This window comes from Platalea leucorodia (assembly GCF_965183815.1).
Source record: "Platalea leucorodia genome assembly, chromosome: Z".
Classification (NCBI taxonomy): domain Eukaryota; kingdom Metazoa; phylum Chordata; class Aves; order Pelecaniformes; family Threskiornithidae; genus Platalea; species Platalea leucorodia.
Window position 1 is genome coordinate 23,871,576 of NC_138858.1, and position 13,507 is coordinate 23,885,082.

The 13,507-nt window shown below is 41.8% G+C and overlaps 1 protein-coding gene across 1 annotated transcript in view; it reads left to right on the forward strand.

Moving 5' to 3' along the window:
- Positions 1–407: 407 nt before the first annotated feature.
- LOC309603146 (regulator of G-protein signaling 7-binding protein-like) overlaps positions 408–13,507 on the forward strand; it is a gene marked incomplete at both ends in the record, with an annotated part of 40,998 nt that continues 27,898 nt past the window's right edge. Inside the window, 2 exons of the mRNA XM_082337604.1 lie at positions 408–566; positions 3,318–3,484. Coding sequence (XP_082193730.1) covers positions 408–566; positions 3,318–3,484 — 326 coding nt within the window. The remainder of the gene's footprint in view (positions 567–3,317; positions 3,485–13,507) is intronic.

The following is a 13,507-nucleotide window of genomic DNA, read 5'->3' on the forward strand; positions in this document are numbered from 1 at the left end:
GTTTGGGCGGCCGCTGGATGGGAGCCCCTCTCCGCCGGGCACGGCCGCGCTCGCCCCCGCCGCCGGCTGCGGGAAGGAGGACGGCAGAGCATGCCGCCGGCGGGGCGGTTCCGCAGGGACTGACATGCTGCTGAAGGGGGGCAGGCGCCAGCCCCTCCGCCTCTCCCCGCGGTAGCGGAGGCGATGCTGCAGGGCGCTCCCCGGGCTCTCCCGCAGGCGCCAGGCTATCCCCCACAGCAGCCGCGCTCGCTGCCGTGAGCGGCGCGGTCCCGGCCGGGCCGAGGCGACAGCGGCGCGGGCCCGCGCCCCTCCGCGGGGCGGCGGCGGCGGCGGGGGGGGGTGGAAGGCGCTGCCCGCGCCCGCGGGGCCCCGCGCGGCGGGCGGCTCCGCGCGGCGGATGCGTGTGCATGAGCGCTGCACCGAGCGGGCGCAGGAAGCGCCCCCGCTCCGCCGCCTCCATCTTCCAGGGCAGCAAGACCTCGCCGCACGGCCGCGACAGTGAACGCCGGGGCAGCGGCTCCGAGAGCGCCTACCAGACCCAGAGAGCCCTGGAGGACTGCAAGATGGTGGGTAGCGCAAACGGGCTTGCCTTAGTTTTTGTCTTTTCCGAGTGTTCTCGTCGCTGGCGGCGGTGCCGCTCCTCCCGCCAGCTTGCCTATTCCCATCACGTGCAGTTGCACTATTTTTAAAACTGCGGTCCCCGTCGGGGGTGCTGCCCTGTAGCCTAACTCCTACCGCTCCGAAGGCGGGAGAGGGGAGGGAAGCCGAGACCCGGGGGGAGCCGGCTGGGTACTGCGGGCGGTCAGGGCAGGGACCGGAGCCGGGCGCCTGGTCCTGCAGGAGCCCTCTCCCCATACACGCCGCCTTCGCGCCGCTGCCAAGCAGCTGGAGTTGGCTTTTTTTGCTAGATCCGGCCACATCTGTCCCCAGATTTGCACTCACTGTAGCCTGAATAGGTAAATAGTTGCCTCCACTGCATCACTGCACTCTCTGCTTGCTGTCTTGTGCAGCAAGCACACGCCTGCCCTAAAATCCTTCTGAAACAGGACTCAGAATTTGAGGCCCTGAAATTCTGTCTCTGACATACGTGGTACCTGTTTCCAGGCTCCCCAGAGTAGCTGGTTGCAATGTAAAACCTCAGATCAAGTACCTGCAGCCCTGTTATTTTTGGACTGGCACATTATGGTATGACATTGTTCTCCATTCATGTTCAAAATGTTTGGATCCTAACCCTTTCCTCCAAACTAGCGCCATATACCCCATATCCAGCTCCTTGAGCTACAGTCAGCTGGATACTGGGCCCCAAAATTGCTCCTCTACCCAATGACAGAACTAGAAAACAAATGAAGTCGCTGCTACTTTACTTGAAAAATCTGTATATTGCTAAAGCTCTGTCCAGTAGCATTGGAAATGTACCTGCTGCTTCTGTTCTGCTGGATTCTGGCAGTTTTTTCCCTCTAATACTGCAAATTGTGCTGGCTAGTATCCACTCTGCTACTTCAAAATCGGGAGCAAGTCCCAGTGCACCAAGGAACAAAAGCTGCCACAGTAGCTCTATAAATATACCCAACAAGTGGATCCTACTGGATCCTGCCTTTTTTCTCATTCCCAACAGCATAATGTGGTTAGTTAAACAGAAGTGCTAGCTTTGTAGAGTTCATTGATTGGAAAGAAAATATGATTTACAGATGGTTTGTCAAGATGCAGTAAGATTCAGGAATTAAAACCAATGTGTTTTTTTCTTGTTCTCTGTCTCGATGCTGCAGCATCAGTGTGGTTTTGTTTTCCTTGGCAATGTTGAGGTGGCTGAATGTGTCCTCTGTTTAGACAGGGGATGCCAGGTGAGAACTGGCAAAATGTGTCTGGCGCAACCGGTTACCAGTTGCAGGATGAGATGCTTTTGTCTTTTTCGTAATGCAGAGTAATTACACTGTGACACAACAGTTGGACAATTTTTTTTCACTCCATTGCTTTTGTGCATTGTCTTAAGCTATGGAATGAGAGAGCTGAAGCCAGGTTTAGCAAATGTTGTGCCTGGGGCTTTGTTTGGTGTGTGCTTTTGGTTTTGTTTGGGGTTTGGGGGTGGGAGGGTGCAGATGTACTGGAATGCACTGGGGTTGTTTTGCTGCTCCAGAAGCCTATTTGCTACTCTTACAATGACATTTGAGAAAGCATGGCCAAAAAACAGGTCCCAGTACTAGTTCTCAGCTGTACAGAGTAATTACAGTGGGATGCGTGAAGAGTCAGAATGTAATACTGCAGGAAAAGGGGCTCATTCATTTTACAAGTATGAGAATTTGAGGGCTTGACTTCAAAATTTGGTAGATCTGATAGAATCCAGGTTTTTAGCATGCTTGTATGTTAGAATATGTTGAACTCCTGGTGGTAATGATGGCTGCAGAATTATAAGCAGTTACTCTTGTCTGTTTTGATGTAGTTTGGAAATTGAGGTCAAATTAGCAAAACACGGATAAATAAATATTCTGTTCTCTTACTCCCTGCCTTCCACCCCCTCCACCATGTGCAGCAAATGGTCTGATGTGCTTTCTTGCAGAAGACAGCAAATGCTTCATTTCCTTAAAATATAATCCCACGTACGTGATCAGTGGAACCAAACAATCTTTCCATCACTGTAAAAGTTACCCATTTATCCAATAGCATCCACGTGTATCTGGTGGATATTAGATTTCTGTAAAGGTTGAAGTGTTTATTTACTTCTTTGTCTGTTTTCCCCACACAGACATTGGAAAAAGTGCTTTCTAGAATCCTAACTGGAAAGTGCCTATCTGGTACATATTGTCAGCCAATAACTTCAGATCAATTTTAAATCTGAAATCTGGGTTAGATGACAGTGGCAGAACAGAAATCATTACAAAATAAATTAGCAAAATCGCCAGTGTAAAACCAGTTGCTACATTCCAATCCCTAAATGTGCTGTTAATCAGGAAGCGGGAGGAGCAAAGGCAATAATTTCTGGAGATATTTTTGTCTTTTATGATAGCAAAAAATAACCTCATGCTACTAGTAAAACAGCTGGGTTTTTGTCTGCTTAATATTTAAGACTAATAACTCAAACACTTTCAGAGATTAAAAGCAGAAACACTACTTTCCCGCAAATGAACATTTATAGCTCACAGAAGAGGCAGCTGTCATGGAGGCCCTAGTCATTTACTAAATCTTGGGCACTTGATCCTGTATGCCATGAAATTGGGAGCAGCAGGAACAAGCCCTAGATTGGGCATATTTTTAAAAAACTTGATTTTTTTTTATCAGTGTAGTTAAACGTCTCATGTAAATAAATCCTCTTTGTTTTTCAGCTTGTCCAGGAGTTCAACACCCAGGTGGCTCTGTATCGGGAGCTGGTGATTTCCATTGGGGATGTCTCAGTGACCTGTCCATCTCTGCATGCAGAAATGCACAAAACTCGAACCCGAGGATGTGAGATGGCCTATCAGGCTCATCAAAAACTAGCAGCAATTTCTGGGTAGGAGTCTATGTATGTTTAATTAAAGTTGTACTCATATGCACATCTTTGCTAAATACTACATTATGGAAACTTTCAGCAGAAGTATTAAGTCGTGTTCCTGTTTTAGTCATAGAGATGTATGACCGCAAATTCTACAGAATGCTCATATCCTTGTGATAGTGCAATTTTGGGTCACATCCTGGTCCCCTTACCAAGATGGTGTCCTACTGATTTCACTGGATGCTTTTATACAAGATGAACAGGATTTTACTCCGTGTCACTAGACAACGTAAAAAGATCAAGGGAGTAGCCTTACCTTTCAAGGGTGAAATAGCAATAGCTTTCTGCCCAGTCCTTCATTAGGTATACCTAATTGAACAGTAAGAGACAAGTAGCTCAAGTCGACTGGAGAGCTAACAAAATAAGATGAAAAAACAATTAGGTGAAAATTATTTAAGGGGAGTATAATAATAATACAAATATTATTGTGAAAATACAAATAATATTGTATATTTAAGGGGAGTATAATAATAATACAAATATTATTGTGAAAACTTCTGTTTACATTCTACATGTTTTTAAATCCTTATTTCTGTTGAAATGAGGATTGAAGCTTTGCCAGCATATGATGTGTTCATTCATTCTTTGCTGTTACATTATGTACATTCCTTTCCATGGTGACAGAATGTATCATCACATACTTGAGACTATGCCTCAGTACAAGACAAAGCAAGATAAGTATCTGTGTCTTACAAAATGAGAATTCATGCTGCTTGCACAAAGTCTAATTATTTGTGGGTTTTTCACGGTATGGTGACAGAGGCATTTGTATTAACACACGTACCTCCCAAGTCATGTCTCTCTCTGACTACGCTTTGTCAGGACTTTCCACACCTGCCTCATCCACCATGAACCATTGTGTACCACTGGAAAAAAACTTCCTTGTTTTGCAGCTCTGCCTAATCCCTCTTGAAGTTCTTTCGTCACTTTAATGTATTTGAGAAATCTGTCATAGGTTTAGTATGTAAGGGAAGACCACACTAACAAACTAAACAGAAGAAAACACTGGTGGGTCATTCTAGTAGATCTGTCAACATTTTCAGATGTGATTTTGTGCAAAGACTCTTAAGTTGATACTGCAACCTCTAATTTGTTCCTCAAACAAAATACGTGCTTTTAACTTACTAAAGTCTGTGAGAATTTAAAAAAAAAACAACCAACCAACCAAAAGGTACAGTTCTTTTTAACCAGCGTATGCTACCTCAACATGGTAGGACTGAAAATGTGAAAGCAGACAGTAGTGAAATTGATCTTCTGCACTTTCAGACTCAAAAGAGAGACTAATAGCAGAACCAAAATAATACATCTGAATAGCAGAACATAACTTGGATTTTTTTTATCTTTCCTCCCACTCCTCCCTGATGAAGAAAAGCATCGATACGTGCTCATTTATAAGTATGGAGTTTTTTTAAGTAATCATTTCACAGCTGGGAGTCTGTCATATACACAAAGATGTCCTGAAGGTTGTGCAGTTGCTGTGCGATTGACATTTAGCTAATCTAAAACTGTTTTAAATAACTGTGATAATAATGTGATATCCATAACAACTGGTAGGTGTTAGAAACCCTCTGGAAATTACTTGTTTGGTTTGACAGACATTTTACAAGATGTGCTTCACATCCCCACCCTCCTACAGCTGAGGAAAGCCATATGAGCCAACTTAACTTGTTTGGTGTATCTCTGAGGAAGGATGGGAGATGAAGGTGCAGCAAGGATTCAGTGTAGAAAAGAAATAGAAGGAGAGGAGTAACAAATAATCTCAGAGGTTCAGTCTTTAATTCAGCAGGAAGTGCGATGTAGTGCATATGGCATAGGATCTGGACCAGGAACCTAATTTGGTAGGAAGAAAAAGTATCAGGAAAAAAATACTTAGGGACATGAATGTATTAAATTATCCTCAGTATAAAATAGTAAGGAGGGTAGTGTATTGCTCAGAAGCCACTGGTAGTCAGCAGGTGGGACAAAGGCTTGTTTAGTTCAAAATGCACAGCACCGCACTGTGCAAACTTCTGGGTAGCACAACCAATTCCATCTTCCAAAGCTTGTTAAAGAAAGCCTATTGCTTTCCCACCCATAGAGTATAAAAGCAATTAGCTAATTATGTTACTAGACTGTAAAATTTCATCACCTATCGGCATTCTGTTAGTTAAGGTTATCAGTAATGTTCAGTTAGTCTCTAAGTGACCTGAGCTGTTGCAGGGCACTTCTTACAAGAAGTTGGCATCCCTGTCTAGGACAACATTAAGTTCATTAGTCCTGTTTGTGCTGATGTCTTCCTTGGAAAATGAGCAGGCAGCTTCATTTTATGCTTCCTGTTTGAATATGTCAGGATTTGAGACTCTTAAACATGCTCCTGATTCAGGCAGCTAGGAGAGACACCTATTTCCCTTCCTCACTCACGTGTTCTGCGAGACCAGGAAAGGTGACACAGAGGAGAGGTGCAGAGACTTGGAAGGAAAGAAACAGGAACAGATCCACTAGTGCTGAGAAAGGCAGCTCTGGAAGAAAAATTTTGGAATTGTGGGAAGGGAAAGAAATGCTAAAGTGGAGATAAATGCATTACGTACTGAAACTGGATAGAAGTCATGAGGAGGAAAAAACTTTGATCGTGGGCGTATCAGTTCTGGAATATTAGATGGACATCAGAGTAGGACAGCAGTGTAATATGAACAAGAAGAGAAGACTGCAGTTGTAGCTGTACAAAAAGTATACACTGATGTGCTATCAAAAGGAGATTCAGCTAGGGAAATGGAGGAAGTGAAAGCCATGCCTACGTTTTAAAAACTGAAAGAAATTAAAAACGGGATGATGACAAAGATAAGGCAGTAGCAAGGAAACACAAAACCTTGTGAAGTCTGCACTGGATTAGACCAGATCACCTCATCTGGCTCAAATCTGACGGCTGCTGGCAGGAGATGTTTCGTTAAAAAGCATAGAAAAACAGGCTGGGTGTAAAATGATGCCTTCCCTCGTATATTAGCCACTACCCAGCAATCAGTAGTTTAGGGGTTTCCTGAGCCAAAGGCTGCACCTGATCAATTTGTATTTGACTAATACGAGTTCTCACAGAAGATTTGAGAATGCATAATGACATCTTTACACTGTGGTGTGTTTAAAAATCAATTTTAAAAAAAAAAAAGATTATTGAGAAAGGAAACTTCAAATTCTATCTCCAACTTAATAGGGCCTCATAGCTATTACATCCGCTTCTTAACTTGCTCTCCTATGTATTTTCCTTGTAGAAATAGGTGGAATTTTATCAAAGAGTAGAGGCATGTCTGAGTTTACCAACACTATCATAGCTTTCAGAGAATAAAGATTAGAAATAATTTAAATTGAAATATCCTAGTTCTAGTTGATGATCTTTTAGGAATGCAAGTCAAAGTAAACTCCTCTTTCAGTGTTGGTTTTCTGAGGACTTCAGGTCAATTCCTGCTCACCATACTAGTACTAAAAATTCTTAGTGATTTTTAATGAACTGTCTTCTGAAGGAAGTGAGTAAGGTTTGGTCCTTTCATTACATTTTCTGCTGTATTAATTTATCAGAAATTAATACAGATAATTAATATCTCAGATTAATTACATTGTGCACCCTTCCAGTATCATATGTCATGGTCAAAACTGGAGAAAGTAAAGCAGCAAGAAAATGAGTCAGCATTATTTTTTTCCAAAAGAAAAGAAAGGCAAAATACTTGTAGCAATAGGAAGACGGGGAAAAAAAAAAAATGCATATCGCTGTTTTGGAAGGGCATCTGCTTTATGGGATGATAAAGACTGGTTATATTTCAGAAGTCATCAAATAGAGAGCCAGCTTTATAGGTGAAGTACACTAAGTCTGGGACGTAAGCGGAAAGATAACTCAGAACTGTATTTTAAGATACGCGTCTGCACAACTGTATACACACTTTTGTAAACGTCCCTTGCACATTCTCAAGCACTTGATATGCTTACATAATGCAAGTACTTTGTGCGCTTGGCACACTGAAACCAGAACTGGCACGCTCTCTGTGACAGTCTGATATATATGTTGACAGTGGCTTTTTTTTTTGCATGAAATGAAACTGCGTGAGGAGCTATGGAGTGCATGGCAATGTACATCTGTGTGAGCATAGCTTTGAAAGTGGTTGTCCTCTGTTGTTCAGACTGGTGTTGCAAAGTCCTGAATCTAAGGAGGAATAAACACATACACCAGTACAGGCTCGGGGCCAGCCACCTGCAAAGCAGCTTTGCAGAAAAGGACCTGGGGGATTCTAGTGAACACCAAGTCGAACATGAGCTAGCACTGTGCCCTTGTGGCAAAGAAGGCCAATAGCCTCCTATGCTACATTAGGAAGTGTTGCCAGCAGGTTGAGGGAGTTGATCCTTCCCTGCTACTCAGCACTGTTGAGGCCATATCTGGAGTACTGTGTCCAGTTCTGGGCTGCCTAGTAGAAAAGACAGAGGGACGTACCAGAGTGGGTCTAGTCAATAGCCATGAAGATGGTTAAGAGCATGCAATATCTGACATACAAGGAGAGGCTGACAGACCTGGGATTGTTTAGCTTGGAGAAGAGAAGGCTTGGAAGGGGATCTTATCAATGTGTATAAAAAATACATGATGGGATAGTGTAAAGAAGACACAGACAGATTCTTCTCAGTGGTATCCAGTAATAGGACAGCAGGCACAAATTGAAATACAGAAAATTCGATTTAAACATTTTTAAAATCCCTTTTTTACTGCTAGGTTGGTAGAATATTGGAACAGGTGCCGCGAGAGGTTGTGGAGTCTCCATCCTTGGAGATACTCAGAACTCAACTGGGTGGACATGGTCCTTAGTAACCTGCTCTAGCTGACACTGCTTTGAGCAGCAGGGTTGGACTGGATTCGTTTTAGATGCCCCTTCCAGCCTGTGACAAAAGTCACTGTAAATCTTCTCATTGGGAAAATTCCAAGATAAACTTTCCTTATTTGACATTGAGGTGCATCTGTTACTTCTATAAAACAGTTGTTAATGTAACTTGCCCTAAGTTCAGGAAAAGTTAAGAAAGTAGACCTAAAAATCACATCCTGATTGCATTCCCGTCTTTATTGCAGCACACAAAAATGTCACCATAGTATTGCTTTAAGTATGTAGTTTTAGGTAATTTCTACTTTTGCTTTCCTTTGCAATCTACAGTAGATTTCTGATGTTTTTAATAAGCAATAGAGGGTAATTTCTCAGACCTAATTAACATTAGATCAGTTCCTAAGCTTGTGTTAAAACATTCTATTGACTCCCAATTGCGGCCAAATTTTTATTAAACTATCTGAATTTTCCCCAAACTGTGACACTTTAAAATTATTATCTGCTTTCTAAAGCACACAAGCAAACAAAAAAGACCGCTCCAGAATATTTTACAAGTTAATAGAGAAGGAGACTTCAGGCTTATAACTTAATGAAAGCTGCATTAAGACAGACATAACAGAAACCATTTTAACTGTTTAACTTCAGATGTTAAATAAAGCACTGTTGGCAGGCAGTATAGCTGAGCAGAAACAAAACATAGCAACGCTTAGCTCAACAGGGAAGAATTTTTATAATCATGAATCAAAAACAAGGTAATGCCAGCAGACAGAGCAACAAACCAGAGCTCTGCCCAAGCTAGGTACCAGTCAAGCAGCATGTATGGAGATCTCTGCGCTCCCTAGATGTCTTTACAATCACTGCCATTGTCCTCCTGTAAGCGTATGTGTCAGAGGTGGGGGAGAGTGGTATTAATGTTGATCCCTGAAGTTCTGAATTACAGGCACTGCCTCTGTATCCTACCTCAGTTACAGTTAGCATTGTTTGAACAGCCCCATGAAAGTCAAGAATAAGGTAAGTGCTTCACAGAGGTTGCACCATGATAGCCAGAATGTGGCCTGATGAGAGTATAATCAAATATTAAAAAATAATGTGGTGACATGTAAGAAAACAAAGCAAGCAGTTAGTATTCACTGCAGGAATCAATACTGTTATATATGATAATACCAATAGCGTAATGCCCCCTGAATTCATACAGGGTTTTTTTGCCAAAATATTGCAGATATTTTAAACAGTAAGACCTTAAAAATCTGACCTTAAAAATCCTATTAAGTAAGTACAAAATGTTGAGATTCTGTGCTTCTGAAAACTGTTGGAAATATAAAACTTCCCATTTGCACTCACAGGCATATAGTAAAACCGTCTCAGTAAGTTGTTCCAATCTGGCAGGCCAGACCCCATAATTCTTACAATCAATCATTAAATAGTACCTTACTCAGCAAGTTGTCCTGATTACTTAATTGGGACTGTCCAAAATGAGAAAAGTCAGGGAGATCTTTGTTTCCCTCCAAAGAAGAGCTTTCAGGATCTGGAGCAAGTTCATTATTGAGCATTCTTACGACATAAGGTCTCATTTTCCCTCAACCTTTACATTCAGCTTCTGTAAGCATTTACTGTAACTTTCTTAAATGCTTACAATTTCCTTGTGATTTTGAGCATACCAAATTCTAGGGGCAAATTCTGACTGTGTTTGTTCCACTTCGTTTGGAATACCTTCACTGATTTCTCAGTCATGAAGTAACTCCAGACTTACTACTGTGTATCAGACTATACCTGTTCCAGTGACTCAAATCCCATTTTTGACTAATGGGAGTTGGTCTGCATGGGAATGTTTTGGGAAGTAAGCTCAGATATGGATATTTTGTGAACATATCCTTTATGGACAAACCAGCGCACAATAGTGCAGTCAGTATACCATAGCTTACTCCTTTCTCAAGAGGATAAGATGCACATACATTGTTCTCACTAGATTCCTTTGCAAAAATTTCTCTAATTATACAAGCCGCGTGCATCTAAAATGATGGAAGGGGACATTGAAAAGCTAAGACCATTTTCTGCGGAACTGAATTAAGGTAGGTTCTGTTGTTGAGAATAAAATCTGTTTACTCAATTTAAGTTGCAAGTTGAAAAAGAAATCATTTAAGTCAATACCTCATGTTCTAATAGGCAAATTCAGAAAGCAAATAATGGAGGAGAAAACAAGGTTACTTACTAAAGCTAGAGTTCTCAAAATAGCTGACCTCTGCAGACTCTCTTTTCCTCTGTACCTTTGTCTTTGAAACTGTGCTCTAACAGGCAGATGGGACTTGAAGATACAAGGTATTAATATCTCCTTTTATAGATCTTTATTTCATAACTGGAGGCCAGATTTAGTAAAGGGCAAACATACCTAAAACTGAATTTAGCATTTACTTCTCTATGTCCAAAACAGCAATTGTGAAAAGCCTGAAAGTCCTACATCTGCAGTGACAGAGTGTAACTTAGTTTTGACAAAGTGGAAGAGCTTAGCGCCTTGCTTAACAGTAAGCCTAATCAGCAGGCAAAGGTGAGGCATTCTTGCTTGTCCAAGCTCTGATGAGCTTGATCCCATAGGTGCTGTCAGAGCATCCTGAGAGTTTAACACACACTGACGATTTTGGACTCCTTACAAAACGCAGTGGCACCTGCCACTTTCTTTTAAACCAAAGCTGAAGGTGAGTCAACTTTATTTCTAGACCACTTGCGCCTACCTCCCAGAAGAATGTCGCGACTACAGTCAGGGGAAAGGGAGAGCTAAAAGTAGGACGGACATCATCATTGTCAGTCACTTACTTGCCTCTTTCTTCCACCTCAACACTCGAGCAGCACATTCACAGCACCTCCCAGTGCATCACTGTCACTGCTGAGGCACTCGAGGACTGCACGTGCTGGGTAAGCCAGGCAGGTAAGCCTGCCACTTATGTGAAGGGTGCTCTAACAGAAGAGAAGCTGTGTCCCAGCCCAGTGTCCACGGACTCTGCCCCACGCTTGAGCATGGGTTCATCACAAATAGGCATATTCTCCCTGGCGGACAGAGACCAACGTAGCTTTTCCTCTGTGACATGAGCTGAAGCTGTGACGCAACTGCGGGGAAGGAGGGGGCACATTGCCATCATCTGATCAAGTGGGCAGAGTATTGTGCACAAGGGAGCAAAATGGTGTAGAGGTCTGCACTGTACTTGGGTTTCAAGCAGTGCCAGTGCAGGTAAATATTGAAGAGTGTTAAGGAGCTTCCTTGGTGGTAAAGAGAACTTGTATTCTAGTCCTTGATCCTATGATATTTTCTGTGTTTTAAGGAGATAAAACACATAAAGATAACAGGGGAGCAGAGATACAGAACTCACATAAACACTGAGTATTCTTTGGCATTCTGCATCTTCAGCCTGGTGAACTGTAAATTCATCTACACAATACCTTGGTCTAGGGGTGCAGTAGGCTGCAGGTTTAGGGTGGTTTGGCTTCCATTTTGACATGCCTTTTGCATTCAGCGCTCCATTCTGGGTCCCAAACACCAGCCTGGAAGAGGATACCAAAAAGTAAGGTGTTGCTGTATTTTAAGTCCTTCACTGGAATGCTCTTCTCTGCTATGCATGAGCAGCATTACACTATGGTTGGATTCCAGGGGGGTTGTTTCTCTAAATCTAGCTCAGGAATAATGGGAGTATTCCAGCCATAGGTAAGACTATTTGTCTGTAGCAATGGTTGAAATAACCACTCTGTTTTACACTCCTGTTTTGAGCTCTACAAACCTTTTACATCAGAAATTGAAGTGAAGGAGACCAACATATGTAGCCAGAGAGATTTGGGGACTGAATTACATTGGCAGGGTCCCTTTAGAAATGCTGCAGCATCAGAGCTGACCTTGTTCAGACATTCAGTGTTTCTGCAAGCATTTTCTAACTTCATGCCCTTCTCTTGCCCCATTTTGTCCTTCCTTCAGAATACCTGTTATCACTGTTGGACATAAAGAGCTTTTCAGACTTCTTCTATGAAAGCAATTTTCTTAGGGAATAATTGGCCAGAGGATTCAGCTGTTAGGTACATCTATGGAAGCAGGAACTGTGGGGATATTGAAAAGCCTACAAAACTTGAGTGTTGACTCTTTTTTGACAGTTGCTGTTACCTTTGCTTCACTGCAGATTTTCTCATACCCTTTTCTCCCCTGTCATCCCTTTTCTTCAGTGTTTCCGTTTCTTGCCTGTTTTTCCTTGTAGCCCATCTCCAAACAGCAACGAAATTACTATCAAATTTGCTGCTGTCATATTAACTGTTTGGAAACTTTTCAGGGCAGTGACCTGAATGGACTTACAGCAAGCCCGCTCAAATCCACTTACCTTTAGATCTGTGTTATTACTGTAATAAACATGGTTAACAAGAATAATGAATGGTTTGAATATTTAATTTTTTATGTTTTGAGAAGAGTCTTGAAAACCTTTCATTTAACCTCTGACTGATGTTTTAGGTGAACCACTTATTAAAGAGGTGTACCAGTACTTATTATCTCCAAAAAATACTATGTATATTATCTAATGCTTTTACATTATATTTCAGTCTTTGAAGGGAAGGCATAATATTCAAATATTCTATTTTATTATTGCTATAGTGTTTCCTAAATAAAGCATGTGGAGATTACATTTTTATCATACTGTTTTCCTAAATTCTTTCTTAAAAAATTGATTTTAAATTTCAGTTTACTGGAATTTCAGACTCTAACACCTAACAATACATAGCAACTCCTGTATGTATCTCGGCATGTCACAAGGGGAATCAGTCAATAAGGTCTTCCTGAGCAAAAACCTGAGTGATACTTACTCACATCTTTAAATAGTGCTTTAAAAAGGGATTTAGAACTAAATTTTGAAAGGTATTTAAAGACTTGCAAGTGTCATGCTAATGACCCTATGCCTACAAAAAATTAGGGGTACCACAGAAGCCTACATGGGTTCAAAATTAATGTTAGACCAATCCAAAATATTTTTTTCATTTCAGTACTTCTGAGAGAAAATTTCATGGCGAAATTTTGCAAAAACCACATTTGTTGGAAAAAAGTATACTGAAGCTTCACGCCTAGCTTCACAGATGTGATGAAAAGTTGCGGTTGTGCTGATTTATAACAAAGACGGTCAAGAAGAGCGCCTTT